This window comes from Alosa alosa, chromosome 4, assembly GCF_017589495.1.
Source record: "Alosa alosa isolate M-15738 ecotype Scorff River chromosome 4, AALO_Geno_1.1, whole genome shotgun sequence".
Classification (NCBI taxonomy): Eukaryota; Metazoa; Chordata; class Actinopteri; order Clupeiformes; family Clupeidae; genus Alosa; species Alosa alosa.
Genome location: NC_063192.1, coordinates 10690112 through 10713685, shown reverse-complemented (window position 1 = coordinate 10713685; position 23574 = coordinate 10690112). Strand labels below are relative to the sequence as shown.

At 47.9% G+C, this 23574-nt stretch overlaps 1 protein-coding gene across 4 annotated transcripts in view; it reads right to left on the bottom strand.

The window, feature by feature from the left end:
* Positions 1 to 1733: 1733 nt before the first annotated feature.
* The window catches only part of cacna2d3a (calcium channel, voltage-dependent, alpha 2/delta subunit 3a), a 186941-nt gene continuing 165100 nt past the window's right edge, over positions 1734 to 23574 (bottom strand). For all 4 annotated transcript variants that reach the window (XM_048240656.1, XM_048240659.1, XM_048240657.1 and 1 more), the window contains 7 exons: positions 20339 to 20414; positions 19103 to 19155; positions 17627 to 17682; positions 13418 to 13532; positions 5474 to 5586; positions 2458 to 2540; positions 1734 to 2031 (listed from right to left, as the gene is read on the bottom strand). In XM_048240656.1, the coding sequence (XP_048096613.1) occupies positions 1939 to 2031; positions 2458 to 2540; positions 5474 to 5586; positions 13418 to 13532; positions 17627 to 17682; positions 19103 to 19155; positions 20339 to 20414 (589 nt within the window). In that variant the 3' untranslated portion in view covers positions 1734 to 1938. The remainder of the gene's footprint in view (positions 2032 to 2457; positions 2541 to 5473; positions 5587 to 13417; positions 13533 to 17626; positions 17683 to 19102; positions 19156 to 20338; positions 20415 to 23574) is intronic.

Below are 23574 nucleotides of genomic sequence, written 5' to 3'. Positions count from 1 at the left end.
GAGCCACGGCGGTCACCGCCGAGTCAAGAAAATAAACACACAAGACCGACCAAAATTGAAAGCATGGTCGTGTCTCAAAAAAGCAAAGCAGAAATGGTTTATTTACCCCGCTTCTTCTGTCCCTGTTTTCCTCCCCTCGACCGCAAAGACAAGATTCTTAGCATGTCTGACATCAAGCGATGCGTCTGTCCCTCGCTCTGGAACATTCCGCCTTGGCTGACCCCCTGAAGCCCTCCCAGGGAACCATGGGAGTGGAGGAGCCATTTTGCGGTGGGCTGCCGAACGACGCCCCCCGCCCCCCATCCCCCCCGCTGTCACGACTGAGACATGACATGAGAGTGACAGTCAGACACTTGTCTCGTGAGGAGAAACAACATGTGGAGAAGAGAGAGACAAAAGGACCACCACTCCTACTCCGGAAAAAAAGAAAAGACAGAAAAATGTTAGGGAGATGAGTGAGGGAGCGAGGGAGTAAGGGATGATGGAAACATGTGTGGCACATTACGGGTCTTGCAGCACGAACGACAGCACGGGAACCAAGATGGCGTCTCGGTCGTTTGTCATTAGGTTAGGGAGACAGTCATTCGAAGTGTCTTGATGCAGGCCACAAATGCACGATCAATCAATGCGCTGCCAGCAAAACATGTCAAAACACACGTTGCCACGGGAAATGACTTCACGGACGCAGCTGAGCGCGCAGCCCCTTTTTATTTCTCTGTAAAAAAAGAACAACACAAGAGTTGGCCCTGACCTCCGCTATCAAACCGTTCACAAGTGCTCGTTTCCCTCCCTTCATCTCGATCTCAGTGCCCTTTGTCCCAGCCCAGGTTTAGGGCCAGAGGGGATCGTTTCGCGCGGGCCATTAGCCGAGACCCGAGACGACTCTTCCAGGTTCCTCCGAGTGAAGACATCCATTTCATCGAGGCCCATCAGCCTGTCGATGTTCTCACTTGGTAAAGGACATTCCTTTGGTTGTTCAGCTCCTCCAGAACAGCCTCTCTTGCCACCACTAGCACTGCCACATATACATGTTGCTTATTTCTAAAGCAAATATGTATGACGCGGGGTCAGTACAACTTTCTGTTTGCACTCTCTCTCTCCCTTCTCTCTCTGTCGGTGTGCTGATGGAGTGCAGATGGGGATACTGGCTCGGTGTAGCCGGGTCTCCTACTGCCGGACTCTGTGCTGTGTGTCAGAAAAAGGCCCCTCGTCTTTTTGATCGGCTGGAAGTCTCCCCTTATGAAAACAGTGGTCCCCGGCCCAACCCCATTAAAACTCACTATTGTTTCTGCACACCAACAAGAAAGAGTCAGCCCAGCAGTCAGCCGCGGCGTTTTGAAGACAGTTTCTCTTTTTTTTTTATTTCAAAAGTACACAAACAGGACCAATATCGTTCAGAATAAGGCAAAGCTCAAATAGAATAACCACTCATGTCGGCAGACTCCGTCTGGGGTCACAGTTGTATGGTTACCACTTGCAAATCAAAGATAAACTTTCTTTTTTTCTAAAACATACTTACATATTCATAATTCATTTTCATACTTAAATATTTTATATTAATATGTATATCTATCCACATATCATATTTTTTTATACTTAGTTCAGAAAACTCAACAAACATGGCAGTATTACACCAGCCAAACACTCATATTTTTGTTATTTATTACATTTATTAAATAAAAGTCATGAACGTCCATAAAAACGTCTTCATTCATGAAGTGGCGACTCTTGTTGCTGCAGGGGCTGTGTCTGAGTTCTGGTGAAACCGGTTGGTCTTGAACCGCTTTATTTTTTCATCATCGCGTGGTGGGACATAACTAATTTTTTAAACCTGTTTCATATTATGTTTATTTTTTTCTCTCTCTTTTTTTTGCATGCCTAGCCAAGCTGGACTGTGCCGAGCCAAGCCTGAGGTCAGGGATGGAGAGTCATCGGTCGTCACCTGGGGTAGAGGGTGGCCAAAAGGGCAAGCAGTATTGCAGTGAGAGACGGGGTCAAGCCGTGGGCACCGCCACACTCCATAGAGTTCTCCTACAGGGAGAGAAAGGGGACAAAACCAGACAACCTATTAGAGAGGCCTGTATTTGTAAATACATGGTACAAGAGTCTGGGCCTGGAGTTCAATGTGTGTTTGTGTTTGTACATGTTGCTATGATATGCATTTGGGGTCCTCGTTAGGGCTGGTGACATGCGGTGACATGTACTAGCATGATTGATTTACTTACATAACGACACTGCAATCAACACACTTGATACAAAGTGGGACAGAAATGGTGATGACCTAACTCTAATTTATGTGCTTTTAATACTTTGGCAGCCATTAGTGCCAGGCGGGTTTGTGGTTGACTGACTAAGAGTTGAGAGATGCTATGTGTGTGTGTGTGCGTGTGTGTGTGTGTGTGTGTGTGTGTGTGTGTGTGTGTGTGTGTGTGTGTGTGTGTCTGTGAATGCCCTCACCTCAGGGTGGAAAGGGTGACAGGTGTCTGGCCTCCTCCGGTCCTTCTGAAACCTCAGCCGGTCACATTTCAGAGACTCGTTATGTGCAGAGAGGTCAAGGATGCAAACGCTGCAAGCTAACGCAACACAGTGCAATGCACTAGACTAGAGCAACCACAACACACCACACTGCAGAACACAACACTGGACAAAAGGGAAATGCAATGAACAGGAAAATGCAATGCCCCTATAACTCACCTATAGCTACCAACATACACAATGTGTACAGCAGGGCCGTGCTGACATTTCTACCCACTTTGTGACCCCCTCCCCTTGCCCCCCAAGCTCCCAGAAAAAGAGGGGGAGAGGAGAGAAAGAAAGAAAGAAAGAAAGAAAGAAAGAAAGAAAGAAAGAAAGTGAAGAATGCGAGGAAGCCACACTGGCTATGGGCCCTTATGTGTTGTGTTCTTTTGTAGTGGGGTGTCTGTTATTGATCATTTCCCCATCTCGGCCTGTTGTGAAACGCACCATCTGGTCCACCTCCTTTGAGAGCGAAAAAGTGTTGTAAAAAAAAGAGAGAAAACTAAAAAAATAACACAAGAAGAAAAGCACAAGTCCGTCACAATGAGATCTCAGCATTTCAACAAACACTTCACAATCTTTTTCATCTCCCAGCAAAAAAAAAAAAAAGAAAAAAAAAAAGCGAACAAAATAAAAGAGCAGAAATTAAATGAGCCAACAACCAACAACAAAAAGGAGCTAGCAAATACAATCCACAAATTAAAATAATTTCTCTCTCTCTCTTGCTGTCTCCAATCTAATCCAGCTTATCTGTAAAACGACGCAAAACAATCAGTGAGTGCCCATTACAACCGGGGCACCCTTGACATTTACGAGGTGAAAAAAGGAGAGAAGTAGTTTTGGTGTGTTAAATTCCTACATGAAAGACGCCCTGCTTGCAATGGTGTCATTCTCTCTTTCTTTCCGCTCCATCTGATCCCTCGCTCGCGAGAGAAAGAGAGAGAGAAAGAACAGAGGAGAGGAAACCAAACAAAACAGAGGGAGCCATGCCTTAGCAATAAGATGTTCTAATGAAAACCTGCCTCATCGCCCATCCACTGCTGGCAAACATGGCCACCTTATTACAGTCTTATTACCGTTTTATTACACGCAGTGAGGAGTGTGAACTGCAAGCTGTTAAGTGCGAACCTATGTGTGTGTGTGTGTGTGTGTGTGTGTGTTTTTTCAGTTAGTGTGGGCGTGGGACAGAAAGAGAAATTCAGAATGAGAGACAGAAAGAAAGAGAGAGAGATGGAGAGGGGGTGGTTTGCAGCCCGAATAATGACAACAGACAAATAAATTAAAACCAACACAAATGTCAAGCGTACCCCATAAGTCCTTGTAGGCCTTGCTCGAGTCTGTTTCTCTAACAGGGGGATCAGAGATCACATAAACCGCATTGACTGATGTGTTACCAGTGTCTTGAACAATTTATGTTCAAATGGAAAAACACTGAAATGTTGTCTCCCGTCTTCCTCTGCTTTCCCCTCTCCACTCCTCTTCCCTCCGTTCCTCTCTCTCTCTCTCTGTCCTTCATTCCTTTCGTCACTTATCCTCTCATCGCTTCTCAACTCTCCTTTTTCCTCACATTCCCCTTTTTTTCTCTCCCCTCTCAGTCATCTCACACTCACTCCATTCCCCCCATCCTGTCCCTCTTGTCCTCCTCTTCCTCATTCTTTTCTCTCTCTATTGTTCTCTCTGCTGTGTCCTTCCTCCCATCAACGTCCTCCATCGCCGCTCTCCTCCGTACTTCCCTCCTCTCCTCTGCATTTCTCTCCCCTACGGCATGTCCCTCTTCTGTATCTCTCCTCTCCTCTCTTGCGTGGCCCTATCCTCTCCTCTCCTCTCCTCTCCTCTCTTGCGTGGCCCTATCCTCTCCTCTCCTCTCTTGCGTGGCCCTATCCTCTTCTCTCCTCTCTTGCGTGGCCCTATCCTCTTCTCTCCTCTCTTGCGTGCCCCTCTCCTCTCCTCTCCTCTCTTGCGTGGCCCTATCCTCTATCCTCTCCTCTCCTCTCTTGCGTGGCCCTATCCTCTCCTCCTCTCCTCTCTTGCGTGGCCCTATCCTCTCCTCTCCTCTCTTGCGTGGCCCTATCCTCTTCTCTCCTCTCTTGCGTGCCCCTCTCCTCTCCTCTCCTCTCTTGCGTGCCCCTATCCTCTCCTCTCCTCTCTTGCGTGCCCCTCTCCTCTCCTCTCCTCTCTTGCGTGGCCCTATCCTCTTCTCTCCTCTTCTCTCCTCTCTTGCGTGCCCCTCTCCTCTCCTCTCCTCTCCTCTCTTGCGTGCCCCTCTCCTCTCCTCTCCTCTCTTGCGTGGCCCTATCCTCTTCTCTCCTCTCTTGCGTGCCCCTCTCCTCTCTTCTCCTCTTAACTCCTCTGCTGCGTGCCCATGTAGTAAAAAGTATTTGTAGTAACATACTGTATACAAATGTGTCATCAGTCTGTCTGCTTCACATTTGCATTAACTGACCATTGTGCTGGGTGAAGACGCGCCTCGACCATTGTGCCTAGTGAAGACGCGCCTCGACGATTGTACTGGGTCAAGACGCGCCTCGACGATTGTACTGGGTCAAGACGCGCCTCGACCATTTGCAAATCAAGTCTTTTGTCATGTACAACGGCCCAGCTTTTGTCTTATGCCAGACTCCACCATAGGTGGTGGTATAGTCATTAAACATATGTCCGAGCGTGTCTGAACTTTTCCACTGGAGCAGACAAAGCCTGCTAACAGAATATAAGGCTGTGAGAAAGGACAATCGAGAGGTGACTTGAGGCAACTTGTTTCATGTTTCTCCTCCGAGCCGGCTTGTAATAAACCTGGGAACGTTTCCCTTTCTTAACACATCTCAGCTCGGTTTTGTTTCCACGTCATTTGTCATTTTCACCACACCCATCTCCTCTCCTCTCTTCTCCTCTCCTGCGTGTATCTCTCCTTTCCTCTCCTCTCCTCTCAACTCTTCTCCTCTCTTCTGGTAAAGGATATACATGATCTCAATGGGGTCCATGGTGACCGGTCCAGCTTCTCGACAGTCACACTTGTTGTCCACCACCACCATGAAGAGGTTGCTGCTGGGGATCTGCTGGATGACAAACGACCTGCGGAAGACATGCACCAACACAAGTACAGTAGGTGTGTGTGTGTGTGTGTGTGGATATATGTGTGTATTTGAATTTTGATTACACACACACATTCCAAAAAGGAAAGGAAAAAAAGCAGATTTCTTTGACAGTTTGAAAGAATTAGGGTACTATGCCAAAAAGATAACAGATGTCTTCAGTCTAGTCACTCTTTATCTGTCTTTGACACACACACACACACACACACACACACACACACACACACACACACACACACAGGCGAGGGTAATATCTCTCTGCATTAATGAGCCCATGCGTGCCAAGTGGAGTCCTCTCCCGGGCCAACCTCATGGGCCGGCCGGCGGCGTTGGCGAGTCCAGCCACTCTAGCAGATGTGCTTTTATTCGTTTCATCTTCAATCACCACTTTTATCATGTTCACCAGCAAGCAGCCCGGGCCCTTACCAATGAAGTGTTGCAAAATATAAACCATTCGAAAAGGGAAAACAAATTGGAAGCACACTCAAATTCCAGCGTGCTTTATGACATTCTCCCTGCGCTGCGTGGTTTTTTATATGCCTCTGGAAGATGGAGCTTGAGTTCCGAGTCTGGCCTTGTGATTTATGCGTCTTTGCTAGAGACCTATGAAGAGGAGTAGTGAGGATGATCTCTCTCTCTCTCACACACACACACACGCACACTTTCCCTTTGTTGCTCATCTCTCTCCCTCTCTCTGTGTCTCTCTCACTCACACACACTCTCTCTCTTTCAAACTTTCCTTTCTCTCCCTCATTCCCTCTCTCTATCTCCGTTCCCCCTTCTTCTCTGTGGAGGGTGATTTATGGCTCTCGTCGTGATGCATTTATCACACTCGCCAGCGGACCCTCTATGCTCCTCTCCTCTCCTCTCCGCTGCTTGTGAAAGCTGTGGCCTGCTCAATACAATCCAGACCCTCGACCCTCCGCACCCCCACCCCCCTCCAGCCTCTATGGGACACTTTGCAAGCACAAACACAGATTGGGGCAAGCTATGTCTAAAGACAAAGTCACCTACAGTAAACTCTGTGGACAGTAGTCACAACACTACAGTAACTCACTGCTGTGGGCTAATGCAATCTGACTTAGATATGCTGACCAAGGCCAAGTTGCAAAGCCAGATGTATGACCTTGTCAAGCAAAGGAATGGATGGAAGATGTGTTCGCATACAGCGCGTTAAGGAAAAGGCAAAACCTTTTAGCTTCGCAGGCTAATATGGAATGCTGTGTAGCGTAAACCATTGGGCATTGAGTCTCAAGTCAGGCTGGATGACAACTCAAACACCATGTTCTTTCATCCACAGAATGCTATAACTTGTATCTGTATAACTGTATAACTTGTGCCATTTACTACAAATCTAAATGGATTAACCGCTAAGCTTCAGGCTCTCCAACTTCCCTCACGGCAGTACTCCTCACTTCATTTAAGCTCAAATTAATGCAATTTCAGTGAAGCATCAAGTAAACTAATTGCTTTGGTAAAGAAGCGGTCAGCCATCAGGGCACTCTTGGGTGGACCCTGTTACCTAAACCATGTGTGAAGATGCAGCCATGGGTGAAAGTGCTAAAGAGGAACCTGGCACAGGTCATGCGACGAGCCAACTTTGCTTACTAGGCCCGACCTTCCGTGCAGCTCCTACCACAACTGCAAACCAAAACAAAATAAACTTCCAACAAAAGCGCTGGGCAGGCCCGACCCTGACCACTGCCAATTGACTGCAGAAAGAATGACCCATCCAGCTGCATCTGAGTCAAACGGACTTAATAGAACTTAATTCCATTTAGTGTGGTCCAGCCTCCAACAGGCACCAGCCCAGGCCGACTCAATCAAGCCATTTAGGGGCACATCAAACACTCCAAACCTCAATCAAACTCTACGCAACTCAATCCAGCTGAGGCCGGCTCGATTCCGGCGGACAAATCCTCTCCTGATGCCTCCGAACGTCATCCGAGGCCAGCTCCACCAGGCAAGCTCAATCGAATCAGCAGGACCAGTCCGCCTTAATCAAGCGATATTTAACAGAGCAGGGAAGTGCAGGCCAGAGGCAGGTCTTGGCGGAGAGAGATAAACACTAGTCCCCGCTCGAGCCTCGTCTGGCCTTGTCCTCACTAACGTGTCTGCAGACACACACATACACACACACGCAAATATGCATATGCACAGACACTAAACAGGACACACACACACACACACACACAAATGCGGCATTTGTGAACACAAGCCAAGAACAAGACATAAGCAAGACAGAAAACAGACAGACAAAGAGACATATGAGAGACACAGGGATAGACAGCCAGGCGCTGACTGCACCCCTTTTGTCACAATAATCCTTGCACACCCACATACACACACACCCACACACACACACACACACACATACACACACACACACACCAAAAAACACAGTCCAAGGCTCTGTCCACTGCTCATTTTTATCAGATGCAGGGGGAAAAATGGAGGCTGCATTCGCTTAGCATATCGTACGCACTATGAGACCTACAGGACTAGTCAGAGGTCTGTATGCTCGATCACACTATCAAACAACACAACGTACTGTACTCTCGTCATGCGAACGAACTGCGTCTGACCCTTAGGTCTCAGGGCTCCGCTAAGCCATGATTCTTTGTCTTCACGAGGCATTCTGTAGGTTAGCGTTTTTAGTGGGCTATACATCACCCTGTAATATCGCCGCTTTGTGAATGGGGTTGTTGGCCGGCGGCAGCCCCATTACAAAACGCTTTTAGAAGTCACAGGAGAGGGATTCGGAGAACATGATCAATACTTAACCGCCCGCGACTGTAAATTCATATTTCTCCGATCGAAGCAATGCGGGACAGAGGAGGGGAGCGCGAGTCGGCGGTGTCAGCGTCGTCTTTTCCCCCCTTGGCGCGATGCAGAGCGATCTTAAATCTCTCCCTCCGACTGAAAAGGGCTGGAGGGGGGGAAACAAAGTAAATCACTGGCATGGGGGCACTGCGGCCATTAAGGGAAAGTTTATACTCCCCGCAGCAACGCTTTGATGAGGAACCACCCACATCCCCCGGCCGCTCCACTAACACGCATTAGGCCAGATTAGGAGCACAGGTGCGTGGCAATCACGTTGTATGGTGGAGGAGGGAGTTGGGCTCTGCCAACATACACTCACATTATCACACGCATACACACACACACACACACATACTCTAATAAACATAACAAGGCTGGGTAATGCAAACACACATAAAACACACTGATCTGCATGTATTTAATCTATTCTAGTAATTGTGGACAACACAAACACGTGTACATTGACACACACTGTTAGGCTCTGCTAACATAGACATCACATTATCTCACACACACACACACACACACGTCACGTTTCTGTACTCAGTATCAAGGATGGGATCACTTGACGGCAACCCAAACACACTTAACCCTCCTCCTTAGATGCACAGTGCTATATGGGCCCAGAATATGTTATAAATACTGGCCACTTTAAACAGGACACACACACACACACAGAGACACACACATACATAGACACAAACACACACTCTCTCTCTCTCACACACACACACACACAAACACACACACACAGACACACTACAGTGTATCTCTACTGTTCTACCTTAGCACTGTGCTATGGAGCACTGACCATGCCACTGGCATTCGCATGCCTGCTCTCCAATCACACACACACACACACACACACACACACACACACACACAAAGACAAGGACCAAGAACAAGAGTAGAAAAAGAGACCACGGCAGAAAGAGAGAGAGAGAGTGCGGCAAGAGAGTTGGCCAGCAGAAAAGACAGGAGAGAAAGAGAGAGAGAGTGACAGTGTGAGAGAGATAGATAGAGAGAGGGGGAGAGAGAGGGAAAGAGAGGGAAGAGAGGGAGAGAGAAAGAGTGTGGTTGAGGATGGCTGTTAAGTGCCTGTGGTCGAGATCGGTGATGAGCGGCCACACAGTGTGAGTGAGGAGACACAGGCCTCTCACCCGCGCTTACATCATCACCACCCTCACACACACACACACACATGAGCTCACATACACACACACAGCTCACACACACACACGCACGCACTAACACAGCTCACACACACACACACACGCACACACACACACACACACACACACACAGATCACACACACGCACGTGCACACACACACACACACACACACAAACCATACATCACTCTCCAGCACTCAGCGCCTCCGGGCCATCCCAATCCACTGGACTGTAGTCCAGTTGACTTCTCGTGGTCCCGACTGATTCCACTTCCAGTTGGGTTAGGCTCCACATCGATCCCACAACACACACCCATCCAGTCAATCGCTGTGAATGCAGCTCTTTACAACCAGAGTTGTAAAGCAGCCAGTTACAGGAAGACTCTGGTGGGGTTAGAACCCATTGTCGGAACCCACACTTGAGAACACACAGCGATGGATGGAGGGAAGGGGAGAGGAACCTCCATGGAAAAGAAGGAGAATAAAGGTCTTGCAATGAAAAGGGTATCACTTGCGTTCTAGACCCTAGCTGCTCACGGAACAGGGCCGCAGAACCAGCAGGACTCAACGGGACCACTTCAGATGACCAAAGGAAGCTGGAGCATACAAATAACTTATTATTTTTTAACTTATGAGTGTTTCTCAGGTGCAAATGACCAATGCTTCTCCGCACAGGGTCTTCATCTGAGTCAAACCTGAATAAAGGCCTGTCCACATCTGGCATATTCAGACTAATATGAGTGATGGTCAGATATGGTGATGGTCAGGAACATCCTGAGGATACTGTTGACAGAGATCTGTCTGTCATCAAGATCAGTACAACACATCAGGGGAGGAGTGAGTCAGGCCACATTGTTTGGAGATTGCAAAATTGTAACTATCAAGATAATATTGAATTTCATGATAACAACCTTTTTCTTTGCGAAGGTCAAATATAGACACAATGTACAACCAAAACCAAAACGTGGAATAAATGTTTTCTACAAAAACTCTACTGCTAGTTTAACTCCAAAAGCTAGCATAATCAATAGCTTTAATATTTTCCAGCTTTGCCCCGTAACAGGTGTGCAAAGCCTTACAGAAGGGACGCAACGACCAGACAACGTCCACTCTTCATGGAAGCTGAACTAGGGAGTGAAAACCTATCCTGGCCATACGTACAGTAAGTGCTCCCTGGACAGCGCGGGGTGAGTCTGGGAGCCCAGTGCAGGGTGCCGCAGTGCAGTGCAGTGCAGTGCTGGGGCCGGCTCTGGCCTTTTGCACCACTGGCTGCAAATGTGCTAATGGCCCTGGGAAGAGGGCCACATTCCTGGGGCTTTTCGGCGGGTGAGGCTGGGTGTCCCGGCGCTGTCTGGGGACTTTTGAGTGTGTGAGGTACAGCTTCTCCCCCACGTATACTCCCTCTCTCTCCATCCCTCTCTCCCTCTATCTCCATCCATCTCTACATCCCTCTCTCCCTCTCTTTCTCACTCTCTCTCAGAGGCACTGGCCCATGCTCATGGTGACCCTGGAGTCCTGCACAGTGGCAGGGGAGGAGAGTGGGTCTACACACACACACACACACACACACACAGATAAATGCACCAATTCTAGCTCATATATACTCAGAGGCACACACTGTCTTCACACTTCACTTCACACACACAGGCACACACTCTCTGCTAACACACACACACACACACACACACACACACACACACACACACACACACACAGTCATACAGACACACACACAGACAACCACACACACACACACACACACACATACATACGTACACACTTATACACACATTCGGGGATCTCAGCTTTCGGCAGAGTTTCCACAGCTGGGAGCAATGAGCCCTTTATTTGAGTGATCCATAGAGCACCCCGCAATTGCCTGACAAAAAACCTTAAATTGTTAATGGGGACCACACTAATTTTCTCATTTTTGAAAGGAAACTGTTCTCTGCCCTCCGTCCCTCCTTCTCTTTCTCCTCATCCTCCTCTTCTTGCTCCAGCTTCTTCTCTCTCCTTCTTTTCCAAATGGCTCATATTTTACAGGAGCGACTGAGTGAGTGAGTCTCTCTCTGTGCTGGTGCTTGTGTGTGTGTGTGTGAGCATGTGTGTGTGTGTGTGTGTGTGTGTGTGTGTGTGTGTGTGTAAAAGCATGTGTGTGTGTGTGTGTGTGTGTGTGTGTGTGTGTGTGTGTGTTTTGCTGGTGAGTAACAAATGTCCTAATCAGATTCTTTAAAATGGAACACGTGGCGTTTAATCGTGCGGTGAGGGGATCCTTTACGCGGGGCTCGGGCCCTTACAGGTTCCTGCAGCTGGGGTCATGAAACAGAGAGGCAGAGAGAAGGGAGAGGGGTGAGGGGAGGGGGGAGAGGGGAGAGGGCGTCCTTAGGGTTCACACTCTCGGTCTTAGAGACACAACGAGAGGGAGGACGATGCCTGCAGTTCTCATGGCTTTGTCCACTATAGGCAATCCTTAGAGTTGATATTTAGTCAGGACGGCCTGTTAAGTATAAGGTGTGACAGACACACACACACATACACAAATATTCACATATATACCAAATACAAATTTGGTGGGACATATTAATATGGGCACAAACACAAACATCTACATCATAAGCAAACACAAAGATACAGGGACCACATACACACATGCGCACACACACATATGCACACACACACACACACACACACACACACACACACACACACACACACACACACACACACACACATTGCATGTGGAATTTTTATCTGTGTGTTAAGTGGCTAGGGTTAGGGAAGACTCTCCCCCTGGCTAGGGTTAGAGTTAAGGAAAAACTATCCCCCTGGCTAGGGCCATAACAACCTGGACAAAACCTGACATGCCACAGAGCTGGATTACAGGTGAGGAGAGAGAGAGAGAGAGAGAGAGAGAGAGAGAGAGAGAGAGAGAGAGAGAGAGAAGGGAGAAAGAGAAAGTGGGAGAGAGAGAGAGAGAGGGAGAGAGAGAGAGAGAGGAGAGGGAGAGAGAGAGACAGAGAGAGAGAGAGAGAGAGAGAGGGGAGGAGGCAGCAGTGCATCTGGTTTATAGCTAGAGCTGCTAGCAGAACCCATATCTTTATGTTGTAGTCCAATAGCTGCAGCTCTCTCCTTTCTAATGTTTATAATTCTTGAAAGCAAGCACGGGTTTACATAGGGAGACCGCAGTGAATAAATATCCCTGTGAACTTAAAGGACTCTCCAGGTATTGTATGACCTGCTCATACTGGATGTTAGAACACAAGAGCGCACTGTGAGGGGGTGCTGGGCAGAATGAGAGTTATGGCCTAATATTGAGTCATGATATAAGAGTGTGTAAAAGTGTGTGTGTGTGTGTGTGTGTGTGGTGAGGCGCTCTACTTTCTCCCTTCTTTCTGTGGTGTAGTACGTAGGAACATGTGTGCTACATTCCCCTGCTTCCTTAGCACATCATTATTCAGAGAGCCAGAGAGCCCTACAAAGCACAGTAGGAACAGCACTCTCCCCATGTGGACCTCTTTCTCTCTCTCTCATACACACACACACACACACACACACACACACACACACACAGATATGTGCACCCTCGCATGCACATCCACACAGATATGTGCACCCTCGCATGCACGCACACACACACACACACACACACACACACACACACACACACACACACACACACACACACATACAAATTCATACAGTAAAACACACACCACACACACACAAACACACCTCACTGAATCTTCCTGTCACATACTGCACATAGAACAGAGTTGTGCAGACAGTGCTGCGTATGCGTGTTTGTATTTAACTTACTTGATGCAACCATCACAGTCGATGTTCCCTGTGGTTTCTTTAATAGTGCGCTCCGACACAAAGGCTGGGTACTCGGTGTCGCACGGAACCAGCATAGTTCTGCCTCCTCTCTGAGCTGAAAAGGAGACACAGAGACGGGAAAGAGAAGTGCGTATGAGAGAAAGAGATTTTTTTAACAGTGGCTGTCAAATTGTTCCCTGACCTCAGAAACACAAAACTCTATTTTCAAAAAAAAAAAATATTTTTAAAGTAAAATAAGACTAATCTGAACTGACATGGACAACATGTCTGTAAATAAGCAATGACATATTTATCAATTTAATAAAACAAAGTGTATTTTATTTTAATCAATTTAATACAAATTATTAAAATAATTAAAAATGAATTATGATAAATTGATCATTAAAATGTTCAAACCTAGCACTTTTTCTGTTACGAAGAAGACCTCTCAAAACCCTGAACAAGTAATTTGCTTGGTGCTCTCCACAGATTGACGCTAAGTACTGTGAGCAGCCCAGTGCCATTTGCTCTGCACTGCTGCCACCTACTGTTGAGTTGTGGTACTGCAGCACCCCACAGCAACGGCACACAACCTTTAGTTTAAAAAAAAAAAAAAAATCCTTAAATAACTGCTTGTTTAAGGGCTTGGCGTGTCCGGGCTGTGAGAGAATGTGCTTTTTAAGTTAAAGGGTAGTTCCTGGGTCATTGTTATCTCATGTTACGCCGAGCGCCAGTTCTCATTTGTCTCCTGTAGTCTGGATCCCGTACAGACACACACTCTCCGCAGAGTTCACCCTCGCACAGTGGTCATTAAACACAAAATGTAATTTAATGTATCTTTCAACAGCTTCACTTTATTGAACAGCTCACTTAATAACCGAACAATAACACGACCCCGCGCACGTTATTAGAAAACCAAAGAGCAGGACGTTTTTCCTGGAGACGGCTGGCCAACGCACTTGTGGAGAATGTGTTCAGCTAGATGGAACTGGTGACAGTCTATATCCCTCTTAACCACAGAATAATTCACAGACACACACACACAAGCACTTGTAAGCATGCATACAAAAAATAAACGCCTTTTGCTTCTCCCATTGTTTTCATACTCTTTCTTCATGCCTTTGAAAATGACGATGTTTTCTGTGTATGTGAGAGAGAATATGTGTGTGTGTGTGTGTGTATGTTCATGTGTGGAGATGTGTGGAGGTACATTCAGTATATGTGTGTGATGGGACAACAAACCACCGTCAAAGCATGTAATGTAATGTTTGCCTGAGTGTATATGTTTTGTTAAACTTGTCTATGTTTTTTGTTTACCCATATAGGCCTACTGTCAAATAATTTGTGTTAATCATACCATTCATCATAAACCCACTCCATTACTCCTGTAGCTGTTTAGTCAGGTGCACATTAAATGCCAAACACTGCAGTAGATCATTAACGCTAGCTACTTCCAACATGGCATCCCCTTACTGTTTTAAACATTTACCATCCAATCACCTTTCTTCTGTTAAAATTATTGTTAAGTCTTTGTCTTAAATGCTCCGTTTATTCAACTTTAATTCATTTGAAAAAAAAGTTTCACTGAACTTTTGTGTGCATGTGTGCACATGCGTGTGTATGTGCATGTACACATCCATCCCTACGGGTCAGCAGCCTCCGCAGTGAGATGCTTAGAGAGGATTTCCAGCGCCAGGGAGCCTGGGACAGTGACGTGGGGTTATGGAGACATGGGGACGGAGTGTATTGAATTTAGATTACTGCTTGGAGTCAGCTTAATGGGCACTGGGTCTGGCCTGGCTGACTGGCTGTGTGTGTGTGTGTGTGTGTGTGTGTGTGTGTGTGTGTGTCCGGCCGGCCAGGGGCCACGCAGCGCTGGGCGATCCACTGCCGGCAGCCTCGTTACAGGGGCTTGTGGATTTGTTCAGCTCTGTGACTTCCGCGGCGGATGGCCCTGCCGCTCGCTGGATCTCTGCCGCTCGCTCTCTCTCCCCGGGTTGGGTCGGGCCTGCCCAGCCAGGCTCGCGGCTCTAAGCCGGGGGTTTTATTGGGACTGGGTTGGGTTTCTATTGTTGTTCCGGTCAGAGGGATACGGCACCAGTGGCAAGGTCAGTGGAGTGTGAAATTGCGTCCTGCGTTTTCCAGCATGAGCGGGCGAGCGAGCGAAGGAGACGTTTCTCTTTGCGAAAACAAAAAAAGAAAATGACTGAAAAAAAAGATGGCGGAGAAAAGAGCGAGAGAGAGAGAAAGAGAGAGATAGAGAGTGAGAGAGAGAAAGAGAGAGATAGAGAGTGAGAGAGAGAGAGAGAAAGAGAGAGATAGAGAGTGAGAGAGAGAGAGTGAGAGAGAGCGAGAGAGAGAAAGAGAGAGATAGAGAGTGAGAGCGAGAGAGAGAGAAAGAGAGAGATAGAGAGTGAGAGAGAGAGAGAGAGAAAGAGAGAGTTAAAGAAGAGAGAAAAGGCCCAAACTGCTGTTTTGGTTGGCGATAATGAATGCGTCCCCATAGACTGTCAGTCAGGCAGCAGACCACGTCTCCTTCTCTGATGGCTGGCTTGTTTATGTTAGGGCCTCTCTCTCTCACTCCGCTCCTCCTCCTACTCCCTCGCTTTTTCCTTTTTTCTCTCATCCCTTCTTTTCATTCTCCTCTCTGCATTTGCATTTGGCACACAGCTTTTACACACAAAGCTGCCGCCTCGAAAAACCCACTGATCAAAGTTTGACCATTTCCTGCTTTCTTGTGTGTGTGTCTGTGTGTGTCTCTCGGTGTGTGTGTGTGTGTGTGTGTGTGTGTATGCGCAGAGATATGAAAAAACGTATCTGGTAAGACAGAGTGCAAGTGTGTGAGAGTAATCATGTTTGTGTTATTAAAGAAAGCTCGAGAAAGGGTGAGGTAGTGTGAATTTCACACTTCTGACAGGTACTGGCAGGAAGAGGACACTCAGGGTTCTTGTGTGTGTATGTGTGTGTGTGTGTGTGTGTGTGTGAAAGAGAGAGAGAGAGAGCGAGAGAGAGAGAGTGAGAGAAAGAGAGAGCAAGAGAGAGAGAGTGAGAGAGAGAGACAAAGAGAGTGAGGGAGAGAAAGAGAGTGAGGGAGAGAAAGAGAGCACTGATACACACAGTGATGGTCTCGATGTGCAGCTCGACGGGCCGCAGACTTTGCCAGAGTTGGCAGCAGGCTGTCAGCTTTATTAAGAAGCGGATATTACTTCTCATGACACACTTTTCACAGGCCATAAAGAGCTTGGGCTTACAGCAAACTCAACATGTGTTGATGATGACAATAACACACACGCACACACACGCTACACACACACACACACACACGCGACGACGCGACGACGCGACGACGCGACGCGACGCACACACACACACACACACACACACAGAGACACACACACACATGCATAATACTGTATATGACCAAGTAACACAGTGAAGCCAACAGAGTAACCATCTATATGTACACATACCAAGTCAACCGAGGGGAACAGTGTTTGGCATCAGTACCAACTATGGGTTTACATAGTATATGAATGAGTTCATGTGTAAGACATGAACTCATGAGTGTGTGTGTGTGTGTGTTTGTGTGTGTGTGTGTGTGTGTGTGTGTGTACATTTTTATCTGTTGGGAAAGGGAAAGCCAGAGCTGACTCCATGTTGCCATTCATTTTCTAACTTTCTGTGTGTGTGTGTGTGTGTGTGTGTGTGTTTGCACACGTGTACATGTGTATGTGATATGTATTTTGAAACCTCTTCCACTGTGGGTTTTGCGTCGGAACAGAATGTGGTCAGCCTCTGCATGACCCCAAAGCCCAACCAATCACAGCCCAGCAAGGATGGGAGCGTGCCCACTGTGCGGGACGGCTGCAATTTCACCTTTGAACCCTTTGGACTAAGTGTGTGTTTATAGAGCCATGTCCCACAGGTGAGTTGCTTACAGTGGCGAATGATCAAATAATGCACACGAATGCACACACACCCACCCACACACACACGTGCATTCAGTGTTTTTTTTCTCTCTCTCTCTCTTCTTTCCTTCACACACCTCACACACACACACACACACACACACACACACACACACACACACACACACACACACACACACACACACACACACACAGCCCCTGCACAATAGCAGGGATTTTTCTCACATCCAACTTTTGCAATCCTCTCTCTCTCACTTTCTGTCATGCAGCACCCACTCACCTTTGGCTGTGAGATCAGAGTACCACCAACTGTACAGGTTAAACTCCACCAGGAATCTTAAAGAGAAACAAGAGCGCACGAGAGAGGACAGAGAGAAAGAGGGAGAGAGAGAGAGAGAAGGAGAGAGAGAGCAAGAGCAACAGACCGAGAGAGAGAGAGAGAAAGAGAGAGAGAGAGAGATGAGTTTGGGGTGCTGAAGCCAGGGCCTCGGCCTGTGTATTGACATGTAGCAGGGCAGGGGGCTGCTTCCCATTAGGGCTGCCTGAGATGAGATGAGATGAGGGGTATGTTGGAGAAACATCAGCCCCCCCCAGCCTGGCCTTTCCTGGGGGGCAACATCTGCACAGACAGGAACTTGGCCAACGGGGGGAACCATTTGTTTTTCCTCTGTCTCATTATCAACAACTACAAACTACGACGACAAGCAAACACACAACTCACTACGGCCATCCCCAACATACACACACACACAACCTCTTAACCCTCCAACTTGTGATGAAGGCCCACCCAGGTGGGGGTCTGTTACTACTATGAGAGTGAGGGTAGATCACACATGCACCCTGGGATTCCCTGTCTGTGATGCCCACACACACACACACACACAAAAACATGCACACACGCACGCACACATGCACGCATGCATGCACCCACGCACGCACGCACGCACGCACACACGCACACACGCACACACAACACCAGCCCCAGGAGGAAGCCATTCTCTGTGTGACGTCAGTGGACGGGATCTTAGCCACGCGCACACACACACACACACACACACACACACAGACCCAACCCCAGCCCCAGGAGGAAGCCATTCTCTGTGTGACATCAGTGGACAGGATCTTAAGCCGGGAACAGACCTCCCGATTTTTTCAGTCGCAGCCGATAAGAACGCGATTGAGTAGACCAAACTCACAGACGGAGTCTGGTATGATTAGGAGTTATATATGAGCACAAACATAACAATCGAGCTGTTGGCTGTTTAATGTCACAATTGCAACGTTGACTACCATGGAACAGACCGGTCAAGATAATATCAATTTATCAAGTATATCAAGTTTGATTGAATCTAGATTGCGTCAACAATGGAAAGAATCACAAACAATTGAAATCTGTCATCCAAACACACATAACCATTCCAGCCGCGACGGAACACCTCGACTACTGCTGACTCCCTTGGATTTCCCATGATTGTTACGGACGTTCCATCCTTTCAAAATCGGGCTAAAAAAGTTTCGGAGGTCTGTCTCCAGCTTAAGGGGCTGAGGGAGACAGCAGCAGACGGAGAGATGGACACAGACAACACGGCAAAAGGCAGGCAGACAGACAGGCACACAGACAGCATGGCAAAGAGGCAGACAGACAGGCGTAAGAACACACAGACAGGCGTAAGTACACACAGACAGACAGGCAGGCAGATGGACAGATAGACGAGCAATCGATCAGTCACTCAGAGCCAGACCAGGCATTTCTTACATGACAAGCTCGGTGAGAAGCCATTTGACTGTGGCGAAGGCAGCGAAGTAGGGCTAGAAGGAGAAAGAGAGGAAGAGAGGGAGGGAAGGAGAGAGAGAGAGGGAGAGAAGAAGGGAGAGAGAGAGGTCTTGAGTCAGTCATGTCTCCTGTCAGTGTCTCTACCCATCCATCAATCTGAGCGTGCTCAGAGAGGAGCAGCGGCAGCAGCAGCGGCGTGAGCTAGCTGTGTGCAGCTCGGAACAGGCAGCCAGTAAATCAGAACCACTGTGACGGAGAGGGGAGAGGCAGGAGAGCGTGCCAGGGCTAGAGGCCCACACACTCACTCACACACACACATACACGAGTAAACACATACACAAACGCACACATACACACACACACGGACACGCACACACACGCACACACACACACACAAACACACACACAAGTAAACACACACACACGCACACACATACACACACACACACACACACACACAGGCGACACACACACACACACACACACACACACACACACACACACACACACACACACACACACACTGTGACGCTATCTCTCTGTCACACACACACACGCATACACACAGACAGACACAAACATGCACTCACATGCACTAACCCACATGTAAATACACACACTTTCACTCACACACACACACACACACACACACACACAATCTCACATTGTACAGTCTCTCTCTCTCTCTCTCTCTCTCTAACACACACACACACCCTACGGATGTGGCTTTCTCCCTGCATTCATCCGTGTGTGGGGACCACCCCAGAGAAAGAGGAGCACACCCACACAATCCCAACAATAAATCCCCCCCTCCATACACACACACACACACACACACACATACATACATCCACATAGCCTGAAACAGAGCGGGTGAAAGAGGCAGAGAGAGACAGTAAGAGAGAGAGGGGGGGGGTGACGCTGAAGGAAAAAGAACAACTAATCTCTGTGATTGCCTGGATGGGACTCAAAGGCATGACCACACAATGGTAAGAGAAAACAACATCTAACTGTCAGCAGTGGCATAAAATATGTATATTATCCCAAGATTAAGATAGTACCTCAAACTCAGCATGAGAACAAATTATACAACATTTTACGGTGACTTTTTGCTGATACAGGAACTCATGTCTTGTAGTCTTTCATAGCACAAGCCATGAAGACATGTAACACATAATTCAAACAAACGGACCTGTTCTGTAGCTGAACTGTACTTACATCCAGAAGGCTGTGTGCACTGTCGCTGCTCTCAGCATAGATTCTACAGATGGCCTGGTAGTCATAGAGGGTCACCCTGGAAGATAGAGAGATAGAGAGAAAGGAAAAGAGTGAGAAAAGAGGGAGGAAGAGACAAATCATCTCATTGCTGTGTAGGCCTACACGACCGACCACATTGTGTGTGAGCAGTCGATCCGTGCGACCATTTTACAGCCATGACAGCATCCTTGTCGAACCGCCTAGTTATGCTCTGACTGACCGTGGCTTCGTTTTAAAACAATCATGGGCACGGAGAACACAACCGGTACTTCCATTAAACCACGAGGAATGAGCGCTCGACTTTACAGAGGGGCACACACACACACACACACAAACACACACACACACACACACACACGTCTTGAGCTCGTATACATGAAATGCAATCCACTTCTGGCTGAACCTGGGCGCTTGGCTTCGCAGGCGATTGCTGCCTTAAACGGTCCAATCAAGCGCTGATGTGCCGTGAGTGTGCGGTAAGCCCACTTTTGTGGCTAAGGAGCTGGACTGGACTAAAGCAATTACACCAAGGTCTCTGTGAGTTAGCCCAGCAGAGAGCGCATCCGTGTGGGAAAGATGAACCCCAATGCTGTCATGATTCAGGTTTTTAGAAATGGTTGTTGACATGTTGTGGAAGTGTTACTGCATGGACGGAGTACATGGTGATTTGTTTGCACCGGCCGAGACGAAGGGATACGTGTCCAGAGAGCCTTTAATGTGTCCTGTGCACACAATCGTTTTAAATAAAGCACTAAATTGATTAGTTGGAGTTCTGAGGAGAGTGTTCTTTCAATAATTTAGAGTGAGATTAAAGCATTAACATGGAAGCACCAATCATGACTGAGTTACAGCATGAAGTGACCAATCACATATCATAAAAGAAAAGGCATCAATTTGCATAAAGAAATAGTTTTTATTGTGTTGTAAGATTGTTCTTTGAGTGTGTGTTCTTTAATTTGTGTGTGTGTGAGTGTGTCTCTGTGTGTGTTTACGTATGAGAGAAAGAACGAGTGTGTGTGTGTGTGTGTGTGTGTGTGTGTATGTGTGTGTGTGTGTGTGTGTGTGGGGGGGGTTGCAGGCAGACTGTCTGGGTTTAGAATCCTCAGTGGATCCAGTTCAACTGTGTGGTGCCGCATATCCCTTTAATTTAATTCAGGCCTTTTTCGATGAAGTCACATTTTTCACGCCGCTCCGCTCTGATACTGTCACTCACTCCCTTTTTCTGCACTTCAGAGTTTCCAGACCTCAGTGCTCAGAACAGCAGCCCGAGGCTAGAACAGGGAGGGACACCTCCCATAGAGACACAGAGAGATGGAGGGAAGGAAAGAGAAAGAGACAGAGTGAGAGAGAGAGAGAGAGAGAGGGGGTGGCAGAGAGAGAGGCAGAGAAAAAGGGAGGAAGAGAGAGGGAGAGGATGGGTGGAAATCATCACAGGAATCTCACACCGGAGGGAGAGAGAGAGAGAGAGAAAGGGGGATTGGAGTGCAGCTGGGCTGGGGTGGTGTGCTTTACTTGCCTGAGGTGATGTGGAACTGTGTGGGTGCGTGTGTGTGTGCCTGTGTGTGTGTGTGTGTATGTGTGCTCCTCGGGGGTACCCAGAGTGACAGGGCAGGTGTGGGGGTATTGAGGCGCTGAGTGTGTGGGGGCTTTCGGGGAGCTTACGGAGAGTGGGAGTTAAGAGGGGCATTTGGGGGATTGTGGGTGTGTGTGGGCCAGTGGGGCGCAGAGATCAAGGGGCAAACGTCTGGTCCCCTCTGCGTCCGGGCCGAGTTACTGCGTCGACAGACACGGCCCAACGCCCTTCCCCACACACACACACATACACACACAGCCCGAGGACAGGTTCCGACCGGAGAGTGAGAATAAGAACCAGAGCTGCGGAACCATGACATGGGAGGAGAGGAGGTGATTTAATTAGGCTGGAGCTCAGAGGGGGTGATGGGATTAACAGGTCCACTCACCTTCACCGGCTATCCGGCACACACACATGCACACACACACACACACAGATGCACGCACACACACACATACACACACAGGCGCTCACCTTCGCCAGCTGTCTGGCACACACACACACACACACACACACACACACACACACACACACACACACACACACACACACACACACACACACAGACACAGACACACAGGCCTGCCCGCCGCACCACGACCCTGGCTGCATGATTTTTCCTAAAGGCGCAAAGGCGAAAGCAAACCAAGGCAAAGAAGCATGGTGCCATCCCGCAGAAGGCTATGCACAACTCATGTTTCAGTGTGGGATTGGGCTCTGACAGGGTAAGCCCAGGGTAATGACTGTTGTTTGGGACTGTTTGGGGCTGTCTGACAGTAATTGTCATCTAACTTTCCCAACACTGATTTCTGGGGAAGGAGAAGGGATTGTATGCTAATATAGGTAATTTTCATCTGTATGTTTGCATGGCAATGCTATAATTATGCTTTCCAGCGCCCTTCAACAGACACTCTCTCTCTCTCTCTCACTCTTTCTTTCTGTATCTCTCCATCTCCCTCTCTCTCTCACACACACTAAAGAGGGTTAAGCAGCTCTCATTAGTTGCGTATGCAGTCAACACATAAGTGAGAATGTCTTTTGCTGCTTCAGTCATTGTTTTGCCTGGTGTCATGGTGACGGACAGACACAAGACTGTTTGTTTGTGTGTATGTGTGCGGTGTGTCTGTGTGTGGGTCTATCTGTCTGTGTGCATGTGTGTGTGTCTGTCTATGTCTCTGTGTGTGTGTGTGTGTGTGTGTGTGTGTGTGTGTGTGTGTGTGTTTGAAGTGCACATGGAATAGGCATTTGTTCCTTCTCCTCTATGGGACAGCCGTGCTCTCCCACATCCCATTCCTGTCTTAATCAGGGATAACCGCAACAATGCCCATAGCTCCAAGCCATTCCTGACCACCTCACATATGTGGGAGTGTGTGTGTGTGTGTGTGTGTGTGTGTGTGTGTGTGTGTGTGTAAAAAACACAGGTAGACAGCTAGAAAAGTTGGAAATAAAATGCATCTGTACAATAACAAGGAAGTGTGTACTAATGTATCAGCATCTAAGAGTGTAAAAATGTGCAACCTGTATACTAAGTATCAAGCTGAATGTATGTTTGTGTGTGTGTGTGTATGTGTGTGTGTGTGTGTGTATAAGAGTATGTGTGTGTGTGCATGCGTGTCTGTGAGTA